Source organism: Pseudochaenichthys georgianus, chromosome 7, assembly GCF_902827115.2.
Source record: "Pseudochaenichthys georgianus chromosome 7, fPseGeo1.2, whole genome shotgun sequence".
NCBI classification, from domain to species: Eukaryota; Metazoa; Chordata; class Actinopteri; order Perciformes; family Channichthyidae; genus Pseudochaenichthys; species Pseudochaenichthys georgianus.
In genome coordinates this window covers 7,963,911-7,988,765 of record NC_047509.1, presented here as the reverse complement: position 1 = coordinate 7,988,765, position 24,855 = coordinate 7,963,911, and the positions used below count along the sequence as shown (strand labels likewise).

Sequence of the window (24,855 nt, the reverse complement as noted above, 5' to 3'; positions counted from 1 at the left end):
CGATAATTGCCGCCTTTTACTTTTCTAGCATCAGTCCGTCTTGCAGCAAGTGTGATCGCTTGGCCTCGCCCTCGACAGACTGCAGTCAGTGAGTGACGGTAAGTTATCTAGATAAATAACGTTACATTTAATTTGTTCCCCAGTTATCCAACATTACTTAATTTAAAAATAATGTTACAGTTGTGTGTGTGGTAGCTAATAATGTTTACTAGCTTGCTAAGAATATTTGTCTGTACTGGCCGTGCACCTGCTTGCTAAATGCTACCCAGTTAGCTAGCCAGTTAGCTAGCTGGCTAGCTGTCGAATTACACACAGATGTCAACTTAGATAACATTAGCTATGTTACATACTATTATGTCATTACAAACACCAACGTATTGCACATGTCTAACGTTAGTTCGACAGCTAGCTAGCTAAGAGGTTCTGGTGTTGGTCCTTATCGGTATAGTTAGCCGACTTCGCTAACAACTTTTATTTTTCCAATTTCCTTTCTATCACTATCTCAGTGTCACCTAAGCAGCCATCAGTCGCCGCGGGTTTCGACCGTGTGGTCTCGACAGACCGTGTGACTGTAAGTTATCTACGTTTCATTGAATTTGTTCCCCAAGTGAAATTATTTAAGTGTATGTAGTACAGTAATACAGTTGTTGGCTAATTGGCTCCTTTTCCTTTCTAGCACGTGTTCTTCTGCTCCGTGCGGAAGCAGCCATCTTGTGTGGCCTCGACAACAGACTGCATGCAGTGAGTTATCTAGATAACGTTACATTTAATTGAATTTGTTCCCCAGTTAGCTAACATTAGTTAATTTCCCTTGAAAATAATTGTAGTTGTTTGTGGTAGCTAATAATGTTAACTATATTTCTAAGAATATTTGCAACCCAGTCTCACGGCATACATTTAATCTATTGATTTGTGTTCACAAACACGATTTTCGCATTTGTTTTGTGGCACACAGAACGATTTTTCTTTTCTTGGAAAACCAGAAGCTGTGTGGTTCATAAAAACATGTTCTTACTCAATATCTTACCCTTAGCCTAACCCTTTTATTTTAAATGGTATAATGTCGGAGGAAAAGAAATGGCTCAGAATACTGAAATCTGTATTTGTTGTCATCTTTTTTTCCTTGTAATTTGGCGCAGGCACGAAACATATTACCAATACAAATGCATTGCTTCTAAATATTGTTCTGTGTCAGAATACTGAAATCTATATTTGTTTTTAAAATCTCTTTTTCCTTCTAATTTGTTATTATTTACATTGCTTTTAAAGTCGTTCTGTGTGACACGAAAAAAATGGGGAAATCGTGTCTTTTTTTACTATAACACGAAATGCCGTGAGACTGGGTTGCAACACACCAACACTGTGCTTAATTTGGTCCCGAAACGTTTGTCATGCACAGATAGAAGCCTCAGCTTAAAGATACAAAAATAAAAGAACGGAGCATAAAGTAGAATTTCTTTATCTAAAGACAGTTCCAATTTATATTATGCCACCCTTACACAATTGGAGTATTTTCTTGCTTAAGAAGGGGAAGTTGTGATACATCATAATAACTTGTGGAATAACAAATGTTGTGTTTCTCCATTTTACCCATATAGGGCTCTTGCTCTTCTCTTCAGCTGAAGATGATAGTCAAAGTGCAATACCAAAACCAAAAGAAGTACATCAAAATTCCAGAAGCTTGTTTTGACATCTTCATCACTGAAGGCAAGTAAACCACTTCAGAATCGGAATACCTTTATTAGTCCCACAGAGGGGAATTTTGCGATCCACCCTCATTAACCTACTGTTACATTAGATGGACATGATGCACTGTTGAGGCAGTCCCCCCCCCCTTGTGTGTGTGTGTGTGTGTGTGTGTGTGTGTGTGTGTGTGTGTGTGTGTGTGTGTGTGTGTGTGTGTGTGTGTGTGTGTGTGTGTGTGTGTGTGTGTGTATGTGTGTGTGTGTGTGTGTGTGTGTGTGTGTGTGTGTGTGTGTGTGTGTGTGTGTGTGTGTGTGTGTGTGTGTGTGTGTGTGTGTGTGTGTGTGTGTGTAGCTTCTGCTTATATTTGGTCTTCAATCCTTTTAGTGAAAGAGAGGTTTTCCATCCATGTGGACAGCATCTTATCAGTGGAGGATGAGACTGGCACAGAAGTGGACGACTACGCATTTCCAGATCTACTCACTACCAGTGGAATATGCTTTGTCATCAAAGATGAACTGAATGACAGTGGTGGTGAGTGACGACAATAAACCCTTTTCTCAGCAGCTATGTTGACGTCATAGCAGGGTAAACACAGGTGTAATAGATCAAATTAATTTTGGCCCGATCTATTTAGTGTGTCACAGCCATTCCAGTGAGACGGCATATTAGCAGGGCCCTGGCCTGCCTACATCCTAAATTACATCTCTGTTTACGCTGCATGTCAACATGGCTGCTGAGAAAAGGGTCGATTTTACATTTCTCAATTGTATTGTATGCTAATTATCCCCATGCAAGTGTCAAGCACACCACACATTTCATTGCTATAAACAATACTATCTTCAAAGGTAAAGTATTGTTTATAGGAATCAAATGTGCGTACTCCACTGATTTGGTGAAAATACATAATTTTGTACTTACTTGGGGTTCTTGTTGAAAGCCTTGTTCTTAAGCTTTTGCTAGACTAAAAAACACCATTGCTGTCTTAAGTATTGGTCCCAAGTAGAGTGCGCTCTTGTGGACAAGGACTTTGGGACTCATACTTGCAATGGAGGGTTTCAGTGGGTCTGTTGTATTTTTGAGAACACTTCACCAGTAGATTACATAAAGACATGACAAAGGAAGACCATATAATTTCAATATTCATATTTAATATCTCTTGTGTGATGACATTATTTTCCAGAGCCATCCTCATCCCCCGCTTCAGGCACAGATACTATTTCAGTCACTTCGAAAAGCAGCAGTGAAATCGATTTCTACAGTGGCACTCTGAAACGCTTCAGAAAAGAGGAGGAGGCTTTGCAGGGTCCACAAGCCAAAGATGTGAGTGCATATTCAATATGTCATGTACACCATTGTTTTACATTTTAGTGACGTCTGTCCATCCGTGTGTCTGTACCAGTAGATTGCTCATAAACCTATACTGCTTACTAGGGATGCTCCCATCGATCGGTCACCGATCGATATCGGCCGATACTCACTCTCTACCGATCGATCGGTGCTCTCTAAACATGCCGATCGTGAGAGCCGATCGCATGACGTAAAATACATGACACTTTTCTCTGTGTGCGGCAAAACAAGCTCGCCAAAATGGCTTCAACGGTCTGGCATTATTTTAAGGTGTCTGAAAAAGACAGGAAAATAGCGGAATGCAACGTGAAGCAGAAATCCTGCAGCTCCGAACACACTTAGCTATTTTATCTACTTCTGGAACAAGCTAAACTAGTTATTATAAATATATTTATTCTTCACTGTCGGGTCACTCATTACTAGATCAGTGAGCTGCATGAGATACTGACAGGCTGTCAGGAGGGAGAGAGAGAGAGAGGGAGAGAGAGAGGGAGAGAGAGGGAGAGAGAGAGAGAGAGGGAGAGAGAGAGAGAGAGGGAGAGAGAGAGAGAGGGAGAGTTTGAATGTAATAATTAAGTTTATTGTTGTTTGTGGAAGCTCCAGTGAATGAGCCCATTAACTGAGTTTTAAACATCACTTTAAATGGAAGATTTAAAGTGATGTTTAAATCTTCCATTTAGGCCCCGCCCACGCGATCGGTATCGGCCGATACTGATTCCGGCGATCGGCCCCGAAATTGGCGATCGGAGCATCCCTACTGCTTACTTAACGGGTGTCATTTTTGTTGCGTTTTGTTTTAAGCTGATAAAACAGGTTCTGCTGACCAAACCAGGAGGAAGTGATGTGATGAAGGAGTATGAGGAAAAAGGAACAATTAGTCCTGCCACAAGAAAAGTGATGGTGAACATTCTAGTTGCAGACATGGTGAAGAGTGAGGGGTAAGATTCTAATTTGTTATAGCTTTGCATGAAAGTGTCATGTATGTATAGGCTAAGTGTGGATGAAGTTGGTGCAATTGTATTTCTACATAAATTGAGTTCATTAGGTTTATATGTTCTTAAACTGAGTCTCTTAGACTTAAATGAATTAAATGTTGAAAATCACTGTTTTTTCTCTACAGGAGAATCCCTCAGCGACTGACCAAAGAGAAGTATGCACTGGGGATTGTTACCCTGTTTCCCTCGCTCCAAGATCCACATGGGAAGACAGGCTATGTGAGTTATTCTTGATTATGATCAAAGTAGACTGTTTTAGATGGCTTACATCAGGGGTATCAAACTCAAGGCTCGGGTGGCCAAATCCGGCCCGTGACTTCATTTTCTGTGGCCCCAGCAAAGAGCTTGCAAAGAATGATATGTTTATTATATGGTTACATGATGATTTACAGAAGCACGTTGCCCATAAACTACATGTCCCATAATGCATCTCAAATTTGACTTTTTTTTTCAGAGTTTGACTTTTTTTTTAAATGTTTCTTTTTTTATTTCACCTCCCTTTTTTTTAAATGTCACTTCTTTTTTTGATTTTGACTTTTTTTCCAGAATTTGGTTTTTCTTTTAAAATTATTTTGTGACATTCTCATTGAAGAGATTTGCAATTATTTGCCTTAACTTCTACATTCAGACGTAGTTAATTCTGAAGTTATTACCCTATCTGATAATAATCCAATGCAGAGGCAATAATGTAATATATAATACATCATTTTATATAGTCTTAAAGTTACAACCTGCCCTTTGAGTGCAACCATAATGCTGATGTGGCCCGCGATGAAATTGAGATTGACACCCCTGGCTTACATGGTTCCTTGAATGCTGTGGGATTTCTATAACATGCTACTGCATTTAAGAATTCCTGTAGTTGTATACATACTGTAGGGTAGTTTAATTCATTTGGGCGGCTGTGGCTCAGGAGGTAGCGCATAGTCCAATGACTGCAGGGTTGGTGGTTCAAATCCCGTCTCCTCCTGTCCACATGTCAAAGTGTCCTTAGGCAAGACACTGAACCCCAAATTGCTCCCATTGAGCAGGCCTGCACCTTGCATGGCAGCTGCCGCCATTGGTTATGTGAATGTTTGTCAATGGGTGAATTGTCAATTTTGTTTTTTTCGGTCAGGAGCATTTTTATGACGGGCAGAAAGGCGGTGGGTTTCTAGCGTGGCGACTGAAGTCCGTTCAGAGAGCAACGCGACTTCCTGTGAGGTCCAAGGATTCCAGAATAGAAGAGAATGGAGGCCCCATGCTAAGGAGAGAGATAGGCCACTGTGATGATCATCCAGATGAGCAGAGATTTCAAGAACTCATATCTGTGATGAATCATACAAACAACAGAGAAGTCATCATGAAGAAGATGAGAGACACACTGGAATATAGACGGCGCCTTGTCCACGATCCTGAGAGATCCTCCACTGTCCTTTCAGTATTCCCGCGCCTGCTGGACACTAAAGGATTGGTAATATTTTATTACTCCTACTTTTGCTTATTATGAATGTTATTTTGATAGATGTTTTAAGCAACCTTCAGTTAAATGGAGATGATCTAAATCTGTGAAATTGGCATTGGTAGTAAATTGAAAACCTGATGGTGGTTCTTGCGTTTGTGCTGTATATGTGTTTTAGATTCTCCAAGACTTCAGTCTCCTCTTTGGGTCAGAAACTCCATCCAAACTACTGGAAAAGTGGCCAACCTCCTTCAAAGCAAAGGTCATCCAACAGGCAGAAATGCTGACTTCCACACCCTTGCTGAAGCGCTTGTTGTTGTCTGCCAAGAACCAAAGGGCTGATGAACCATCACTGGAATCACCAGGTATGGTTTTAGGAACTGCATTGTCATATCATGTCATATTGCCTATTGTAAATGGTCTATGTGAGGCTGGAGGGAGTGTATGACCACACAGTTGGAGAATGCCAGGGTACAGTGGGTTTGGAAAGTATTCAGGCCACTTCACTTTTTCCATACTTTATTGTGTTGTGAGACTTCATGTCTTGTATTTTGCTTGTACATGCACTATGAACTGTTGGACATTATACAGATTGGTAAAAAAAAAAAAAAGAAGTTGATCATTGTTCTCTTTTCTTACAGAGTGGGACAGTGATATGGCATCCATCCTCCTCCTTCTGCACCTCCTGTCACCCCAGCCTGCGGGAAGGAAGAAAACCCAGAAGATCAGTGTAGCTCAGGCCATTGACCATCTGGTCGTATTTCACAAGGTATGTGGCAGGTTTAAGAATGTTAGATCTAGCCACCAGAACTACTACAGAGAGCTGTCACTATGATAAAGTAGGACTAGGCTAGTGCAAATATAAACTATTCCTAAAAACACACACATGCGCATAATTAGCCATGTAAAATTAAAATGTTGCTTGCCTTGTCCTTCAGTCCTGTAGGAGTCTGGATGAGCACCTTCAGAGCCATATGGACACGAGCCAGCCATATCTTCTTGCTTCAGGGACCAGCAAGGAGGCTGTCGGCAACTTCTTCATTCTGATTGACAAGAAGCTCATACCCTGTGAGGCTACCACTTCCTTAGCAGCAATTGATGAACTTTTTAAGCTTCACTTTGTCTTAGGCACTAGCTATGATCCAGCACTCAAAAGCATGTACACATTTCTGCAAACAACTGTCTATAACATAGACGTTGACACCACCAGTGAGAGCCCCAAGGTCAAGGAACTGAGAACTAAGTTTGTGAGTAATGTATAAGTGTTACATATGCAGATTATTGCTTGATACGCCTGGATGCTTAAGTCGGCACATTAAGCTTGTTCATGGCTTGTATCCAGGAAAACATTTTTATTTGATATGCGCTCAGGATGGCTGCTCATTGCAGTTCAAAAGTTTTTTAGGTTTTAAAAAACACTTGAAGAAATACCATGATAAGGATGGGGTCGTTTCAAGCAATAATCCTTAATCACCAGTCCAACAAGCTGTTATTCTCAGGGAAGACATTTTACATGTTGGTGATTCTGACATGGATCAAAAAGGTCATTTGTTGCCTGGCACGGCAGGCAACAAATGACCTTTTCGGACCTCCACGGACCTCCACTGCCATAGAGGGTTATTTTTTATTTTTGTACATATACATTTTTGCTGTTGAACAATATTGAATGTTGGTTGAATTGCATATTGTGAGAATTTGTCAGTCTTAAGAGACATGGAAAGTTTATTTGTTGAGCGTTTTCATGCCTTTAATGTTGTTAAGCAGGATAGTCTTTCAGTCATCAAACCTGATGCACTGCAATTTCATAAGCCTTTTTATCTGCAAATGTCTGCAAGTACCAATGACACCCTTTTTTATATTGTCTTAGACAGCTATGTGCTGTAATTTGTATTTATCCCCCCACCCCATGGGTGTGTGAGGTCCAAAAAGGTTGTTTGTTGCCTGGCACGGCAGGCAACAAACAACCTTTTCGGACATCCCCTGTCAAAGAGGGTTATTTTTTTATTTGTTGAATTGCATATTGTGAGAATTTGTGCATTGTGAACATTTGTCAGTCTTAAGAGACATGCCACCATTCAAATAAAGCACTTGGCATATATGTTATCTGGAATGATTTATTGGTCATTGTAACTTTTAACACCAGTTTGTTGTACATCATAATACCAATACCCAACATTGACACTAGATTAGTGTTCATTTTGAACTCCCAGAGGTGTTGAGGCTAATGCAAAATGCAACACCAGTATAATGTGCATTCAACACTAGCTCAGTGTACATGTTTAACTCTTAAAGGTGTTAAATGGGAGAAGATGTATCACTACTGTAGTGTTACTCTACACCAGGACAGTGTTGAATTGCAACACTATTAGTGTACATGTTTAACTCTTAAAGGTGTTAGATGGAAGAAGATGTATCACTACTGTAGTGTTACTCTACACCAAAACAGTGTTGAATTGAAGATGCAGCCAACACTGTTAATGTTGTTATTGGCGTTGGTGTTCAGTGTTGGTGTTCACATCTTACACTCTTAGTGTTGGTATAGTAACACTGTGATAGTGTTATATTGTCAACACTTTGGAAAGTGTTAATTTAACACTTTGCTGGTGGTTTCAATATAAACTCTTTCATAGTGTTAAAATTAACTACATGGGTGTTGAATTTTAGATTTCAAATTTGCTGTGTGTTTGCAGCACATTTAATCGCACACTGGCCAGTAGTTTGGTCTATATCCGACATCTGGATGTTATGGTGCCACAGCTACAAATGATTAAAAGATGTTCCAACACTTATAAATAATAAAGACCTTGACACGAGTAACATTTAATTCAATAGTCAAGATATTTTCACGCAGTAGTCCTCTTTAATAATAATAATAATAATAATGCATTTTATTTATATAGCGCTTTTCACAACTCAAAGACGCTTAATTCTTTAGCAATGTCAGAATCAGAATACCTGTATTAGTCCCACGGAGGGGGCATTTACATTGTTACAGCAGAAAAGAGCCAAAGACAGCTGTTACCTAAAGCATGCACACAAAAAATATATTACTGTGACGAAGGTAACTTCGTCACTGTGGACTGACGGCTTCGGGCCTTGTAATATTGCACATGTGGTTTAGTTTGAAAGTGTTCCCCCTCCTGTTTTGTCTGTGGCTGCTGATTGTGTTCACCTGGTGCCCTGTGTTGTCTCCCCCCCCCACCTGTGTCTTATTGGCCTGATTAGTGTGTGTGTATTTAGGCTCTGTTTTCCCTGGACAGGTAGTGTGTGTGAGATCCTCCTTGTGGCTGGTGACTGTGTTCACGGGTAACAGTCATATTGAGGCTGTGAATCATGTGCCCATGATTTAATAAATGCCCACACCAGGTTATATTTGAACTCTCTGCCTCTGCCTCCTTGCTTGGTCGGGCCGCTCAACGGTCAGCTTCACAATTACAGATACAACAAAATATTATAAAAAAAAAAAGTTACACAATTTACAAAATACACATCCTGTAACAGTTCTGAGGATTTAGCAGGTATATTTCACATATTAACGGCATATATATATATATATATATATATATATATATTGCACATATTGCACATAGTTGGTTGGTATTTAACAACAAGGGTTGTTATAGTCCAGACCAGAAGCAGTCAGAAAAAGCCTTTCCTTGGTCTTGTTGGGTGTCACGACAGCTTGTTGAGTCCAGAGGCTGACAGACTGACTGATTAAGTCCCTCTCCTGTGGCGGACGCTGCCAAACACTTACTGAGGCAAGGTAATGGAGTGAAAACAGATCAGACAGGCTGTGTTGTTCTGCCAACCATGATCCATTTAACACACAACATTCAGCCTTAGGACGATTTCCTTCTTAATAGGTCTTCTTAGTGGCCGAAACAATCCCTGTTCAATGAATGTATCGTTATTTTTGGATAAACTGGAATGCAATAAAAAGGCCTGTAGATCTTTGAATTGTATTTCAATTATTTCTCCTTGCACTGTGGGACTGCAATTACGCTATCTGCTTAGTGTTTTTTTGTCAACCTTTTACAATTTAAGTATTTACAATCACTTTTCAAACCATTTAATTTCAACCCAAAATATATTTTTGTCAATACTTATAATAACAAACAACGTGCAAGTTCCTTGGTGTGAATTCTAAAACCGTTAACACACGTATGACACATACACTATAACCAATGTATTTTTTTTTTTTTACTTTTATAGTGAGAGGTCAGAGCTGGAACTAATTTCGTTTTTACCAGGTCAAACCCTGGCGTTAACATAGTTGTTGCCCTTTGTGTTCCAGTTGCAGATCAGGTTTTGTTGTATTAAGTTTGTTTTCTGCTGTTTAAAAAAATGGAAAGCACCTTCCTAATCATCAGTAGATCATTTGTTTATACATAACTTAGAATCAGTAATATTGTTGTATATCAATTTGACACTGATTCATTTTGTATTGTATAATAATTGTCATGTAAAAAATGGGTATTATTGTTTTACACATTCGAAATAAATCAAATCAAACAATCTAATTTAAAAGTACATAGACACCTTTGTGATCAAAAACAGCAAATGGAAGTGGATTCTGAAGAAGTTGGAAACGTGTTGAACTATGAACAGGCTGCACTGATCAAACACTCATCTCCTGGTGAGAGTGGAAAACTAATGAACGGAAGGATGTTTAAAACAAATACAAATATTTATTAATTTCTCATGTATGCTGAAGGAAGGGCTGTTTACGCAGCTACAGCTGAATTATAAATGGTTTCTATGGCAACCACCATCATAAAGTGTGGGTTTATTGTCTGGTTGTTAAACTTTGGGAAAATGTCAAGACAATTATGGGTAATTTCTTTGTTTACCAGTTGTTGTTTAAATAAGGAGCAGGAAGATATTGAAGCTTTTACATTTACCAAATCTCTGCTCCTCTCTTTCCTCAACAAGAAAAGCATGAACTCTTTACTGCAGCTCAAGGCCTACCTGAATACTGGCAAGAAAAAGAGCTCATATGTCCTTGTCTTTTTAGACGTTTGCTTGTAAGGTATTCAAGATGTGCATTGGCTTGTAGATAAAGGAAAACATGCTTTGCACAAATAGCAGAGATGGGGACTCGAGTCTGCGACTCGGACTCGAGTCGCACTTAAGTCGCGCACACAGAGACTTGAGACTTGACTTGGACTCGTGACCAAAAGACTTCAGACTCGACTTGGACTCGTGTGTTGGGACTCGTGAACAATCATTGTGTTTTCTATTTTTGGCGTATTAAAGGTGGGGTAGGTACATTTGAGAGAAACCGGCTCGAGATCGCTAGAATTTGAAAATACACAACCGGAGATAATCTGCTAGAGGCTGCTACTTCCTTATAGAGCCCGCCTCCTCCAACACACACGAACGCGCACATGACCAATGAGGGCACGAGATCAGTTTGTGCCCAGATGGAAGGCTGACAGGCAGGTAGGCCATCCAGTTACTTTAGCCGGGCTCATTACACAGACGTGCGCGCCTCTGTTACTACCTCGTAGTAACACAATAGCGACCGGCGGCACACCTGCGGCTGTACCGCTTGTAATAATTAGGTTCAACTACAAAAACTTCGAACAAAACGCCGGCGGCACCAACAAAAGGAGCGCACACTGCAAAGTCTGCAATATCAAAATCAAGGATGCTGGCGCAACAACGTCGGATTTCATCAGGCACTTGAAAAGTCACCCGGAGAGGTCAGTCACATTAACGCATGGACGGTTAGCGAACATGTTTAGCTCAGCATCAGCTATGTAATGTTAACTTAGCTTGCTGCTAGCTTTGTAACTGAATATTTGAAAAGATGAGTGAATGTTTGCTTGTCACACTTGTTTGAGTTGAGTGGCGTTGACATCCAACTCTTGACATGACATAAAAAAGGTCGGTAACGTTAATCATTACGTTCCGCTGCGTTAAACGTAGAAAAATACATAGTTACATACATAAATACATCTGTGGATTTATAGGCAGGTTACAGGTTTATTGTTGACCACGTAACGTTAATGTTACAGGTTTATCAGGTTACCATGACACTGGCTTTGAGTGAGAGGATAGAGGAATATGTTTATTAATAGTAGACTTAAAAGATGTCATTAGAGGCCCAGTGTATAATAACACAGTAAATGCTTTGAATTGCTTAGATATAGCTGTGCAGTATTCTTAACAGACTGGATAGCAGCAGACAATAGAAGGCTTATTACAACCAGAAGAGACATGAGACTTTTATTTTTTTAGAGACTTGAGACTTGACTTGGACTCGTGACCAAAGACTTGAGACTTGATCAAGTCTCACCCCACAAAGACTTGAGACTTGACTTGGACTCGTGACCAAAGACTTGAGACTTGACTTGGACTTGCAAAAAAAGACTTGTGAACATCTCTGACAAATAGCTTTTATATAGTAAATGGTTATGTTATTATAATATTATATTTAGATAAATTATGCCAAATATAATTGTAATATTGTTTAACAGAGACTGATACGTTATTTATTTATTTGGCAGAGACATTGCACATTAATGAACACTTAAAATATGCCAAGTGTATATGCCGGATTTAGCTTTGAGCTACTTTCAATCCGCAGTCCCACAAATGAAGAAAATGAAAATTACAAACATAGCAGTACAAAAACATAAAATGCAAGAAAAGTGCAAGAGTAAGAGTAGAATACCCAAGTATTTAGGACAAATCTTAATAAGTTGCCTTCAGCATTTAACTGAGTTCATTTGCATTACGACCGATACTCTCTTGATTTCCAGACAAAGTTTAAGAACTATTTGGATTTAAATTGTCATGTATCTCAAGGGCACATAGGAGAAGGCGCTCTCTGTTAAAATCCATGAGGAAGAGTGGAGAGATATCTGAAGACATGATAAATCAATTCAGCCTGCAATTGAACCAAAATGATTTAAACATGTACATTACCATTTGGTTATTACAGTACATCAACATGAAAGCAGAAGCTCAATGCTGTGTATTTTATTTACGTTACATTGTGCTGGGTATTTTATTCATTAGTTGTTTCTTGTGTTAAATCTGCGACGTTCATGTTAACCGTGAATATATGATCCAGTAGAGCGCAGCCGAGAGAGCACCTCTTCACCTTTCCATGTACCAACCTGGAAAAGCTTAAGGCATGAAAAGCAGAAGCAAGAGGCCCTCATACTGTTGCTACAGAACAGATCAGGCATCAATTACATGATTGATTGCAGACGAGGATAAGTAGTATGAAGGCTAAAGCAGCCCTTTATGAAATGTACCATGATGCATAGAGGGAATCAGCTTTTCTATCGGCTGATGGAGCTGACCTTGACTCCTTGACCAACCTGAACTCATGCCTGAGTTTGGTTACTACAGCTTTTCAGAGAAGTAGGCACTAGGGCTGAACGATATACCGTGTCATGGCGATAACCGCGATATGCGCATGCGCGATATTCACACCGCAGGGACGTGCGGTTTTATTCATTTTTAAAAAAAAATGCTAACGCACTTTAGCACAGAATTCAAAATAAAGATACCCTTATTACTTATCGAAACTGCACATACAATATATCCGATTAAAGCTGAGACTCCACAGATTATTTAAGTATAGTATCGAAGCGATCCGATCTCGCAACAGGGGAAGCAAACACAGACATCACAACACGTACCTTTTACGGAGCTTTTACGGGAGATCGTCTCACCGTAGCTGTCAATCTGATCAAAAGACGTGTTCAATGGCATTAAAACGAGAAAAAACGCGGCTGAATCGGTTGATCCATAGGTTGATAATGTATCTGTGGCTTTGAAGCAATTTTTTATAATCCATAATTCCATTTTTATGTAAAATTCGGAGCACAACAATTAGCTGCTAATGGTAGCCACCAGAGTGTATGCAGCTTCCGGTTTTGGCTACGTGTCACTCTCACTCCTTATTTGGTAATGTGTGTGTGAGACTTCCGCATAGCCAAGACATTAGCAGCTAACTTTTGCTCTGCGATTTTTACATAAAAATGGAATTATGGATTATAAATGACATTTTTTATACAGAGACGTTAAAAACCTATGGATTAACCGATTCAGCCGCGTTTTTTATCGTTTTAATGCCATTGAACAAGTCTTTTGATCAGATTGACAGCTACGGTGATACATCTCCTCTAGAAGCTACGTAAAGGTACGTGTTGTGATGTCTGTGTTTGCTTCCCCTGTCCGCGTTCGGATCACTCAGTGATGATACTATATACCTAAATAATCTGTGGAACCTCAGCTTTAATCGGATATCTTGTATGTGCAGCTACGATAAGTAATAAGGGTATCTTTTATCTTGAGTTCTGTGCCAAAGCGCGTTAGCATTTTTCGCTCAGGGGTCATTTAGATGCTTCTTATGAGACTTGTGTTTTGTTTTGGTAAAAATGGTTTGTATCGTCAGTTAGCTGAGATTATTTCCGTTAATCTGGTATAACACATTAATAGGTTCTTAAATATTAAGATCCCCTGAGACACAGTGTCGTGAAAGAAAAGTAAAGTACCCGCCGAGACTTTGGGGTTTAACAGGTTAAAAAACCCGCAATATATACCGCAGAGGGGGGGAAAAAAATCGCGATGTCAGTTTTTTTCAATATCGTGCAGCCCTAGTAGGCACCTTTCTAATCAAGGTTAAAAACCTTTCTTTTTAATGCAGCCTATCCTGAGATCCTTTAACCGTGCCTTATCATTGCACTTTTAGTTGCAGCCAGTATTTTATCGCTTTTATGAATTGTCTTGTTTTGTGTGTGTTTGTTTTGTTTTTTGATTATTATGTGTTAAATGCCTGTGAAGCACTTTAAATTGTCTCTGTGTCTTAAAATGTGCTGTACAAATAAACTAACCTTGAACCTAAAGCAGGGCAGAGCTGTGCAACATTTGGGAGCAGAAGACAATCACACCTAAAATTGGTTTCCATTAAAGCAAAGAAAATCACAGCTCATGCCACCGCTGCAAGTCCCCTGAACCTGTTGTTAGCACGCTGGAGCCTGTAGAGTCCAGCCGAGTGACCTGAAGCGATGATGAGTTTCTCCTCTGAGAAGCCCTGGGGCGCACCCAGACAAACAGCTCTCTACCAGCGTAATGAAGCCGAAGCAGGAGGGACAGGAGCCTGCTTTTTGACCCACTGGGCCCCCTGTTGTCCTTCTGTCATGTTGTTCGTGTCAGAAGGCAAACTTTTCATATTTACCGGCCAAAAACCCATATAATGCTGTGTGTGTGGCAAAGAATGACATAGTGCAGTCAGTGTAATCTGGAGGAGAAGTTAAGCTGTAACAGAGGGGTGTCATATGCATTTTTGTATTATCTCAGTTGGATATGTCGAGTCCCATTTTATGTGCATTCTTTGTCACGGTTTAATCTCCTGTGGAGGTTACAGACAGGCATGTTATACCTTTGTGAAACATGCTGTCTCGAGCTGCTTCCTCTCACCTACTACCACAACCCAATCGTTAGTGATGAAGTTTTAATACAATCAATTCTACCTTAATGAATGTAAAACTTGATTTTGTAGCTTTACGTACAGATTTGGGGACGACCAGAAATACATTTGAAGGGTTGTTGTATATTAATAGCACCTGTTAGCAAATCTGTAACAAGTTAATTGGATAAGCCACGATGACTTATACAAATATTAACTTGCTCTGTTGGACACTCCACAAAAACTGTACTCACCTTTTTATTTATAATTTTTCGACCAAGCTCACTGTTTCTCTTTTTACTGACATGAATGCTTAATATCACAGGTAGCAAGAGAATACAAACTGAAAATGAACGGTTGCAATAATGTTTTTTCCACGATGGATCACTTTCTGCTTTTTAATTATGTCCACATAATATCCGTTCAAAATAGTCTTATAAAAGTAGCCTCATTAGCATTACTTACCACATTTAATATCAGCCATCAAAATGTAAAAGCAGCAGGTCGGGTTTACGTCTCTCTTCTCCTCACTTTGTTAGTTACCTTCATTTGAATTCTAAATCTTCTGCGTGTCCCTGCGGGCGTCACTTCATGCTGCCTTAACACAAGAGTACTAAGAAGCGAGAATTCATTCATACCCACTGCAATTAGTTTACTTAATTTGCCCGTGAAATTATGCAGCGTCCTTGTTCTTTGTGTTTAGCACTAAAGAGTGACATTTAGTTGCAATATGCTCTTTGTGAATAAAAAGCCTAGTTGCGCATTCTATGGTATGTGTGGATTACTACGTCTGAAAATGCATTGCATAGATACATTATAAATTAGCAATGTGCATCCTACCTGGAAAAAAGAGAACAAGCTTTACAAAATGCACTACGTCTGTGACAAACTAATTACACTTGTGTTTATTTAATGTGAATACTTGTGTCAGGAGAAATATAATATAACAGTCTATCCTGGCTTGAGAACATGTAAAGTATACCTATTATTATAGAACCACATGAGAAAATAGATTGCTAACGGTTGAACAGAAGTGAGCTCAGAAGAAGAGCATAATTCAACTCTCATAAATGATGTTGCCAGAAGCTAGTGGCCATTAGAGGAATTGCATCTTCAGGCTTCTGCCATGCAGCGTCATGTATGTTTTTTACCATTGTCTCAGACACTAATTTAATAATTTGAGAGGCGGGCCTTGTGTTGTGGCTGTTGCAGATTCCTTCTTAGAGATACATGATTCTAGGTAAGTAGTTTTTACTCGTTTAAATGTTGGTATCAACTTTACCACAGGTATCAGTTCATGGTTTATGTTAAGCTAAAGTTCAGTTCTCTTTTGTTAGTTGCCTAGCAACATAGACAAAAGCAAAGTGCATCAAGTCTGATGGGGGCGTTTTCAAAGGTCTGCTCTTTTCAATCTCCACTGTTCTCTGTTTCTGATCAGAGCCTTAGAAAGACCACCGTAGTAGCTTTTTGAACTGCACACATTTATGAATCTCATTTTTCATTATTAGTCTTTCATTTGGGCAGAAAATACGTTACGAAAATCATTGTATAAAGTATTCGTATCCTGACAGTTTCTGTAATTATCTCACATGACTGACAAACACTTAAAAACATAAGCAGCAGGGTCCAGCTCTTTCTCACTGCGTCTCTGACTTTGAAAACTTATTTTCATGTCTTGCTGTTAAGCCATCTGCCATTCAGCCTGTGAGGCATCTAAGGTTAGTTAGGCATACCTCAACCCCATCTCTTTTTGTGAGTTTTTCATCTTCCTTTTCCTATCCCTACCTCTCTGCTCTATTACTCTAAATAATACATCAAGGACACACAACACTTGTAAACATCAAACCACCCTACCTGCCCCACACATTCTTTACCTCACACTAGGGCTGAACGTTAGTGCCCCCTATGGCCGGTACAGAAACACACCAGCAAGCTCTGTGCACATCCTTCACCTCCTCTCTCTGTTCTTTTACTCATGAGTGCCTGTCAGAGTGTTCTTGCAGAAGACAGAAGCTCTGAGCTTCAGCCAGAAAGTCATTGCATGAATACCACATCAGCCATATAGGGGAAAAGTCCCTTTTTAAGCTGCACTAAATCACTTCCTGTCATCTTAAAACCCTGGCATTACTTGAGTTATCTCAAACACTTAATTTTCTCTGCAAATAAAGATCATCCTTATATTCTCAAATAATATCAGATATTTCATTGTATTAACATGCGTTTGCTAAATCAATTTTTTTTGAGTGTGTCTCTCAGAATACTTGCAAAAATGTCTGCACCCATAATGAAATTGTAGACTGCTAGATGCCTGATACATTACAACCTGTTCTGTAATAAGAAAAAAACAAAACAGATTGGGAATAAAAGGCTGAGTAAGACTGGAGCGAAACATTTTGAATGTTTTCTGTGTCCTTCACAACTAAAAAGGAAATTGTTCTATTCTGGCTTATTAAATGATTAGCTCCCACAAACATATAAAATGACGACAAATTCAAAGATATTGGCAACATTTTTCAGCATTATTTAAACGTATGTGTGTAACCATGGAGGCTGCATGCAACTTTAATGCAATCACATTCAACATAAACAACGGAAGCATTGACCAATGACATTATATTGAATTCCCTGCTACACCTTTGCTAGTTCCAAATACAAGTTATAGGTATAAAGGGATTCATTTTATTCATGGTTATTAAAAGTCCTCGGAGACCTCGGGGGTTCACAGTACTCTGAGGGCGAACACTGAAGTGTCAAGGAGAGTTTGTTTAGATATCATTCATGCGTTCCCACTAGAGGTATAAAGTATGTTTCCAGACACAATATTTTTAGAGATACCTATAAGCTTCCACCCAGATTCCCTTGGGTCCACCAAAAAACACAGACAATGTAAACAGACAAATCTAAATATGAAGGAAATGTGAAATGACTACAATAAAGTAATTGGTCTCATTTACTGATAATGAGTTGTCTGTCTTTGCCCTTTGTCCAAGGCCGGTTCTACACATGCTCATGTCACATGTACACCCTCCACAAACAGTATAGATTCATATAAATACATTATTCATATAGGTGGGGTGACAATATGAGAGAATCTCCAGGGAAAAGTTGAGACGAGATTTGAGCTCAGGTCAGCAGGGGACTTCAGAAGAAGTTTATTTAATGAGTCCTCTGTGGTTCCTTTGGAGCCTTTAGACAGCCCCAATAAATAAACAACACCTTAGCCGCACATAACCAATTCCCACTGCAACTCCGTTATTTATTTTGTCATCTCTATCTTGGGATTGTTCACTGAGTATATGTGCTCTTTTCCAGACAGTTACGCATGCTGTAGTCTTGTGTGTTTTACTAATAAGTTCAAATCTGTGCTTGGCAGTGTTGCCCATTCAGCTCCATGCCGCTCGAACCACACACAGCTCAGAGGAGTTAAATGAGTATTTTCTGCTCTTCATTTAATATGCCTTTTAAACAAATCAAAAGCGTTTAATATTGATCACATTTCAATGGATGTCTCTTTCTAATTCAGTATTTTCGAACAAGACGATTTATCTGGTGTGTTAATAGGAGACACACACACTAAGTGTTTGTGTCCACGTCTAGTGGTTCAATAATCTGAGGCCAATTACCTGTAATTAAGTATACTTACATTACACCTGTTGACACGTGTCCTGAGGAACTGAATGTGTTGTAATGTTACTTTTGAACACATTTTCACTGAACTTCTCTGCTATAATGGGTTTGATAAATACAATTTCATACTAAGCGCCATGGATTTTTTAAAATGCTTTTTGTTTGTTGCATTTTCAGTAATATCAATTTCAAGTTCAATTTGAAGCTTTTTCACCATCCTAAACAACTGAACACTGCAAAAGGACACTGTGTTGCAGAACATTATTCTCAGTTTGAACCAGATGAGCAGAAGGACTCAAATGACTTAATCTGATGCAAGAAAGTGAACCCAGCACATACTCTTGAAGAGTCCTTAGATTACTGCTTGACTAGGCATCACACAGACACAATACAGCCATAATGAACCTTGTGTAAGACTTTGACACACACACACACACACACACACACACACACACACACACACACACACACACACACACACACACACACACACACACACACACACACACACACACACACACACACACACACACACACACACACACACACCAAATAGTTCATTATCCGGGATTTAGCTCACTGTGTCCACTCAGTCTTTTTGGGGTTTTCCCTTTTCTGTAGTGAGTGATGGGTTTTAGCACGTAAATGGACTTCACTTTTTGAACATAAAAGCAGGTAAATATGTCACACTAGAGGCACAAAATACCGATATGAAATAGAAAATGAGCATTATATATTGTCTTTAAACTACTGGCCAATTGACACAAGCATTTCTCAAATGGTATCATCTTTGTATTCAATAAAAGGATTGCTGATCCACGGTGGCCGGCAGGTGCAAACGCGGAACAACGGCCCAAAAAGCATACATTAGCAGGAAACAGCTGCAAATCCTGAAATGAAAAACAAACAAATCCTGAGAACAAATCCAACAGAAAAACGTTGCATTTACAGAAATGATGCAAACTAAATACAACACATAAACCCCGAAAACAAACGCAACAAAAAAACGCTGCACGATATGCAAAGTCCAAAGCAGGTACAAATCCCAAAATACATACAAAAAAAAAACATTCCGGAAGTGCTCCAGGCCTCTAGGGGGCGCGCTACGTGGAACAGATTGATGTCTGACCAGACATAGAGAGAACGAACAAGAGTGCTGCAAATTCAAGCCGGAGGAAACAAAGTTGATCGAAGTGGAAAAAGTCGATATATAAGAAGGTACGTTTTGTTTTGATAGTTTTGTTTTGATACAAAGAGCGTCATATTTACCCATCTAGCGTTAGCTTGTTTGGTAAAAGAGTTTGCAAGTCAAGAGACAGCACTGTGCACCTAAGTCAAGAGTTACATTTAGGCTAAATGTAACTCTTGACATCATATAGATATATTATAGGTGCAGAGAGGAGTTGGTTGCCCCAATGTAAATCCTAATGTGAGAGTTAAAGGACGGTCAACAATATAATGTACCTTGGTCAGTTTGGATTTATCGTGGCATTTATTCTTAATTAAAGTGAATTAATTGTATTTCAGTCACTCATGTGTGTGTATGCAGGTGTGGGACATTCCAAATGTTCCAAAAGTGAGCACTCCACGAATGGACAACAGTTTGCCAGGGTAAAATAAAACATTGTCAACATATTATTTTGTGCCACAAGAAGCAGAATGTTTTAACAGCACAGTAGTTTGAATATATTTGTTGTTTACCTTTATCAGACTTCTCAGGCACCCACAACCAGCGTCTGATCGGGTAAGACTAATTAAAAATGTAATTATACCATGTAGGTTTGGATTTGTGAACATGAAATCAATAAATACCTTTGTGTGCTAATGACACTGTCATTAGATCAACTGCACTTATTTCCTGGATAAAATAGGATGGAGCACCAACCTCATTCCAGGAAGAGGTCCAGTCTGCCCCGGGTCAGAACAACTTCTATAGGTAAACGATGTTGACGGTTGCATCGTGACACAGTTGTGTGGTGTGTATCTTTATTTTTACATTTGTTTGTTTGTATAGCCTCCGCAGTGGGTAACATTGCCAGGAAGAAGAACAATTATACTTTCATACATTTCCAAATGACACCCACAACATCTTAGTGAAGACGATACAAAAAACACCCACACATATTTTTCAAAGATCAAATATTGTTTCTTGCATCCATTTAAAATGTTTACAAGGATTGTGCAGGAGTATGACAAAAGTACTGTTGTCAGTTTAGAACCCAATGTATTGAAAAAAAAACAGGAAGAGGATCGACATCCTTTTGTAAATATGACTGTCATGCATATATTATGTATTTGAAAATAAGTATTCAACTGTCTTCTCACAGCAACTACACAATGTGTATGCACTTATCATTATTGATAGCCAGTCTGAGCCAGAAGACAAAATGGAGCAAATGTATTAATTGTTACTATTACCACTTAATTTCTCTATTCTATACTGTAAATCTTATTACTAGCTTCCTCATTTAATATTACAATACATCACTTTGTCTTTCCCAGCACAGAATACCTAACCGCAGCAACAGACTCTCTCTCTCTCTCTCTCTCTCTCTCTCTCTCTCTCTCTCTCTCTCTCTCTCTCTCTCTCTCTCTCTCTCTCTCTCTCTCTCTCTCTCTCTCTCTTCACGTGAAGCTCTCCTCAGCTGGTGTAGTAGTTAGGCACGCTAACGCTACCTAAATATGACGCTCTATGTATAAAAACAAAACTTACCTTCCTATATCTATCTCCACTTAAATGAACTTTAGTTCCTCCCGATTTCCATCACTCTTGTTCGTTCTCTCTATGTCTGGTCGGACATCAATCTGTTCCATGTAGCGCGCCCCCTAGAGGCCTGGAGCACTTCCGGAATGTTTTTTTTGTACGTGCTTTGGACTTTGCATATCGTGCAGCGTTTTTGTTACGTTTGTTTTCGGGGTTTGTGTGTTGTATTTAGTTTGCATCATTTCTGTAAATTCAGTGTTTTTCTGTTGTATTTGTTTTCAGGGTTTGTTTGTTTTTCATTTCATTATTTGCAGGTGTTTCCTGCTAATGTATGCGTTTTGGGCCGTTGTTCCACGTTTGCACCTGCCGGCCACCATACTGATCACCTGTAGATATGTTTTTAAGTCTTACAGGGCCTTGGCATATGAGCGCATAGGTTACAAGCATTTGATTGAAGTTATAAAACATGTCAAAACAAATGTGGGAGGACATAATGCAGCACGTGAAAAGGTAACCTGACGCGCCAGATGCTTTGATTTCAAAGAACCATCTGTCATGGCGCCGTTTGAAAATGTTTGGACTTGGTAGGTGATTGGATGAACCATCTGTAAATCTTATCTTGTCTTCACGAAGCCAGTTGGGAAAAGAAGAAAAACCCTGGCGCATTTCCACTACAGCGCGGAGCTCGCTTTAAGCGTGCCGAGCCGTGCGAGGCCCGTTTTTGGTTGCGTTTCCACTTAGCGTAGTACCGGCTAGCGGGTACTATTTCACAGTTTTTCTGGGGTTCTCATTGAAGATGACGTCACGGCTCCGCCTACACTGCGTTACTATAGATACTACCCTACTACCCCAGTTCCTAAACTGTAATGTAAATGCGCCATAAAGTGAGCCAGTCCTAACAAGGCCTAACAAGGCCTAGCCATACCGAGCGAGGCCGTGTAGTGGAAATGCGCCAATCGAGAGCCGAGGTCCCTCCCTTTCCGGTGGAAATCCATTGGACCTTATTTCGGAAAAATAGCTAACAAGGTACACTCCTGTGTTTTGTTTTAGCAACTAGTTTTCTCGTTAAGAACTGTGTGATCGCTGTGTATGCTGTGGATAACGTTCGTGTTGGCAAGGACAAGGTACACAGAAAACTAGTTGCTAAAACAAAACACGGGAGTGTACCTTGTTAGCTAATGTTAGCTAGCTGACATTAACGTTACACATTACGCTTGTTTAACACTCACTGAAACATTGTACAGCCGGTCCCGCATGCTGGCTCTTACGGAACCGACTAACTCCCCTTCTGTGTAATAGCAGCTCTCAACATACCCAGACATACAATGATTTTCACCTCCTTTAATACTTTTCACCTCATTCTGGTGTTGGTGACATGTATTGTGCGAGACCAGAGATGTAGTTCATTGAGCGGTTTCACACACAAATAAGTGTTACTTCACAGTTTTACGACAAACTGACTTTTTTTAAAAGGATTTTTTAAGATTGACAAACATGTAATTCACGGCACAACTCAAACGGGATCAAAAGATAACTTTTCTCTCGCCATTGACTTCAATACATAATTTTTCAGAAATAAGGTCCCATGGAGTTCCACCGGAAAGGGAGGGACTTCGGCTCTCTATAGAGATGCAAACTACAACTTTAAGCCTAGACAAGACCAAACATACTTTCAACTGATTCTTTCACACACAGTGACGTCACGAGCTACCCACAATGTAACACGCGCCATATATATAAATATATAAATACATAAATACGCCATTTTCCTGGAGGTGCAAATATCCTGGAAGTGCAAATATAAACAGCTAGCTAACGTAGCCAGGCAGAGCGCACTAGTTTTTTTTTCTGAATTAACGACCGAAGAAATCGCTGCATGTCTTCGGATTACATCTCTGGACTTGAGGGGTGTGCTCTAGGTCGTTACCAGCGTAAACTAGAGCTGTGTGGGTTGTCGGATTGCCCTTACAGACTGCCTGCAGATGTATGGAAAAACGACCCTCGAAAGTGGCCTTCGTCGATTTTGGCTGCATCTACGTCTAATTTCTGGAAACACCAGGTGAATACCCCACTTGTCTCAATAATATTATCATGCCATTGCATATATGTGGTATTTTAGAGTTGACTAGATATTGATTAAGGCAATAGACTATGATATTCAGTACAGGAAGCTTAGCAACACCTAGACGGTGTACGGCTGTATGCTTGCACCTCGCGTAAAACGGCGGATACCGGAAGTACGGTGTCGCCCTCGGCCCAATACCCGTATGTGTGTGTGAAAGAATATGTGATCCTGCGCTTCATGCCTGAACGAAAGAAAACAGCTGCAAAAATTCTGTCCCTTAGACTAATTATTTTAGATTGAAAGTCCTTTCTTTATTTATTTGATCTTAAAAACCCACAAAAAAATTAAAACCTCCTGTTTTGTACCACATCATTGCATTGCATACTATATCATTGCATTGCATACTATATCATGCAAATATACATTCTGTCAGACATTTTCAAGCATGTGTCTCATGTTTGTGTCGCCAGCAAAAGATCTGAAGTTTTTTAATCAAGCAGTAGATCACAGGATCAGACTGCAAACCCTAACCCCCTCCCCATTGGAAGCATAACATCGTCTTTTTCTTTGGATATTAAGATAATGTAATATGGGAATACAGTAACATGTCGTAGCCGACTACTCCTCTAATCATGATGGCTTCCTCTTAAGGTGTTTAACAGCAGGCTATGCTCGTCCAGAAACACATTTCAAACGCACACGAGCACACATTTTAAAATGCCTGTCGGTGGTGTAAAATAATTTCGGGAGCGATGCACGTTTACAGAAAGAGCAGATCCAAATGTTCATACAAGAAGATGGGTTACAAGTGCGGAGATTGAGAAGCGAGAGACAGAAGGGGTAGTTGTTGAGCAAGCCCTCATCGATCTGTCGCGAGAGAGAGAGAGGTGGAGAAAGAGAGAGAGAGAGAGGAATGGAAGAAAGCGCAGCGCCAGGCTGCATCTTCATCCCAGCCGACCCCTCCTCTTCTCACCTCCTCCCCCCCCTCTCTTTCCCCCCTCTGTTTCTCTGTCTGCCTGCCAGCTGATGCTGACTGGAGCTAAAGGTTGTTTCTCCCCCCTCGTCATCTTGGGGAAAACCTGGAAGGACTGACGGAGATTTTGGAATTTTGACACCGGCTACTTCTTGGTGTTGATAGCAGGAAGAAACTACGAATTTAAAGAAAGCAAACCAACACCGAGAGAGGACGCGGACAGCAAGCAAGACGCAGGACGAAGCACAACAACTTCCAGCGGTTGTGTCCCCGGGGTGGTCTGCGGGAAGCTCTCGAGCTGTTGCTACCCGAAAGGTAGGAAATAGCACATGCTGCAACAACGCTGCAATTTGTACGTGCATGTATGTAGACAGACTTGTCTGTCCTGGACCACCAGTGTTGGCGCTGCGTGTGAAAACGCGACTCTGTCCGCCTGCAGTCCGTCACTGTGTTTATGTTGGGCTGCTTCAGCTGAAAGGTTGCCATAACACACTGTATAGATACTGATGGCGCGTGGCGCAGCGCGTGCATGACGTGCTTGTATTTCAAAGTGCTGTATCTGCGCATTCATGGTGCATATGTGTGTT

General features: G+C 40.0%; 2 protein-coding genes across 2 annotated transcripts in view; both read left to right on the top strand.

Moving 5' to 3' along the window:
* Positions 1-24,387, top strand: LOC117449729 (uncharacterized). The gene is made up of 14 exons (XM_034087583.2): positions 1-98; positions 507-571; positions 677-741; positions 1,599-1,707; positions 2,071-2,217; positions 2,867-3,006; positions 3,835-3,971; positions 4,154-4,247; positions 5,146-5,481; positions 5,648-5,834; positions 6,111-6,238; positions 6,408-6,537; positions 22,281-22,354; positions 24,319-24,387. Exons 4-14 carry the CDS (start codon positions 1,626-1,628, stop codon positions 24,385-24,387), a joined length of 1,524 nt encoding a protein of 507 aa, XP_033943474.2. The 5' UTR covers positions 1-98; positions 507-571; positions 677-741; positions 1,599-1,625.
* The window catches only part of oprl1 (opiate receptor-like 1), a 95,122-nt gene continuing 94,397 nt past the window's right edge, over positions 24,131-24,855 (top strand). The window contains exon 1 of the mRNA XM_034087727.2: positions 24,131-24,583. The gene's annotated coding sequence lies outside the window, so the exon portion shown is untranslated. The remainder of the gene's footprint in view (positions 24,584-24,855) is intronic.

Bases quoted from the DNA above. Each gene is read 5' to 3' on its own strand.
- LOC117449729 (XM_034087583.2), top strand. From the start codon at position 1,626: ATGATAGTCAAAGTGCAATACCAAAACCAAAAGAAGTACATCAAAATT. The intron at 3,007-3,834 runs GTGAGTGCATAT...TTTTGTTTTAAG, and splicing joins AGGGTCCACAAGCCAAAGAT to CTGATAAAACAGGTTCTGCT. The intron at 5,835-6,110 runs GTATGGTTTTAG...CTTTTCTTACAG, and splicing joins ACCATCACTGGAATCACCAG to AGTGGGACAGTGATATGGCA.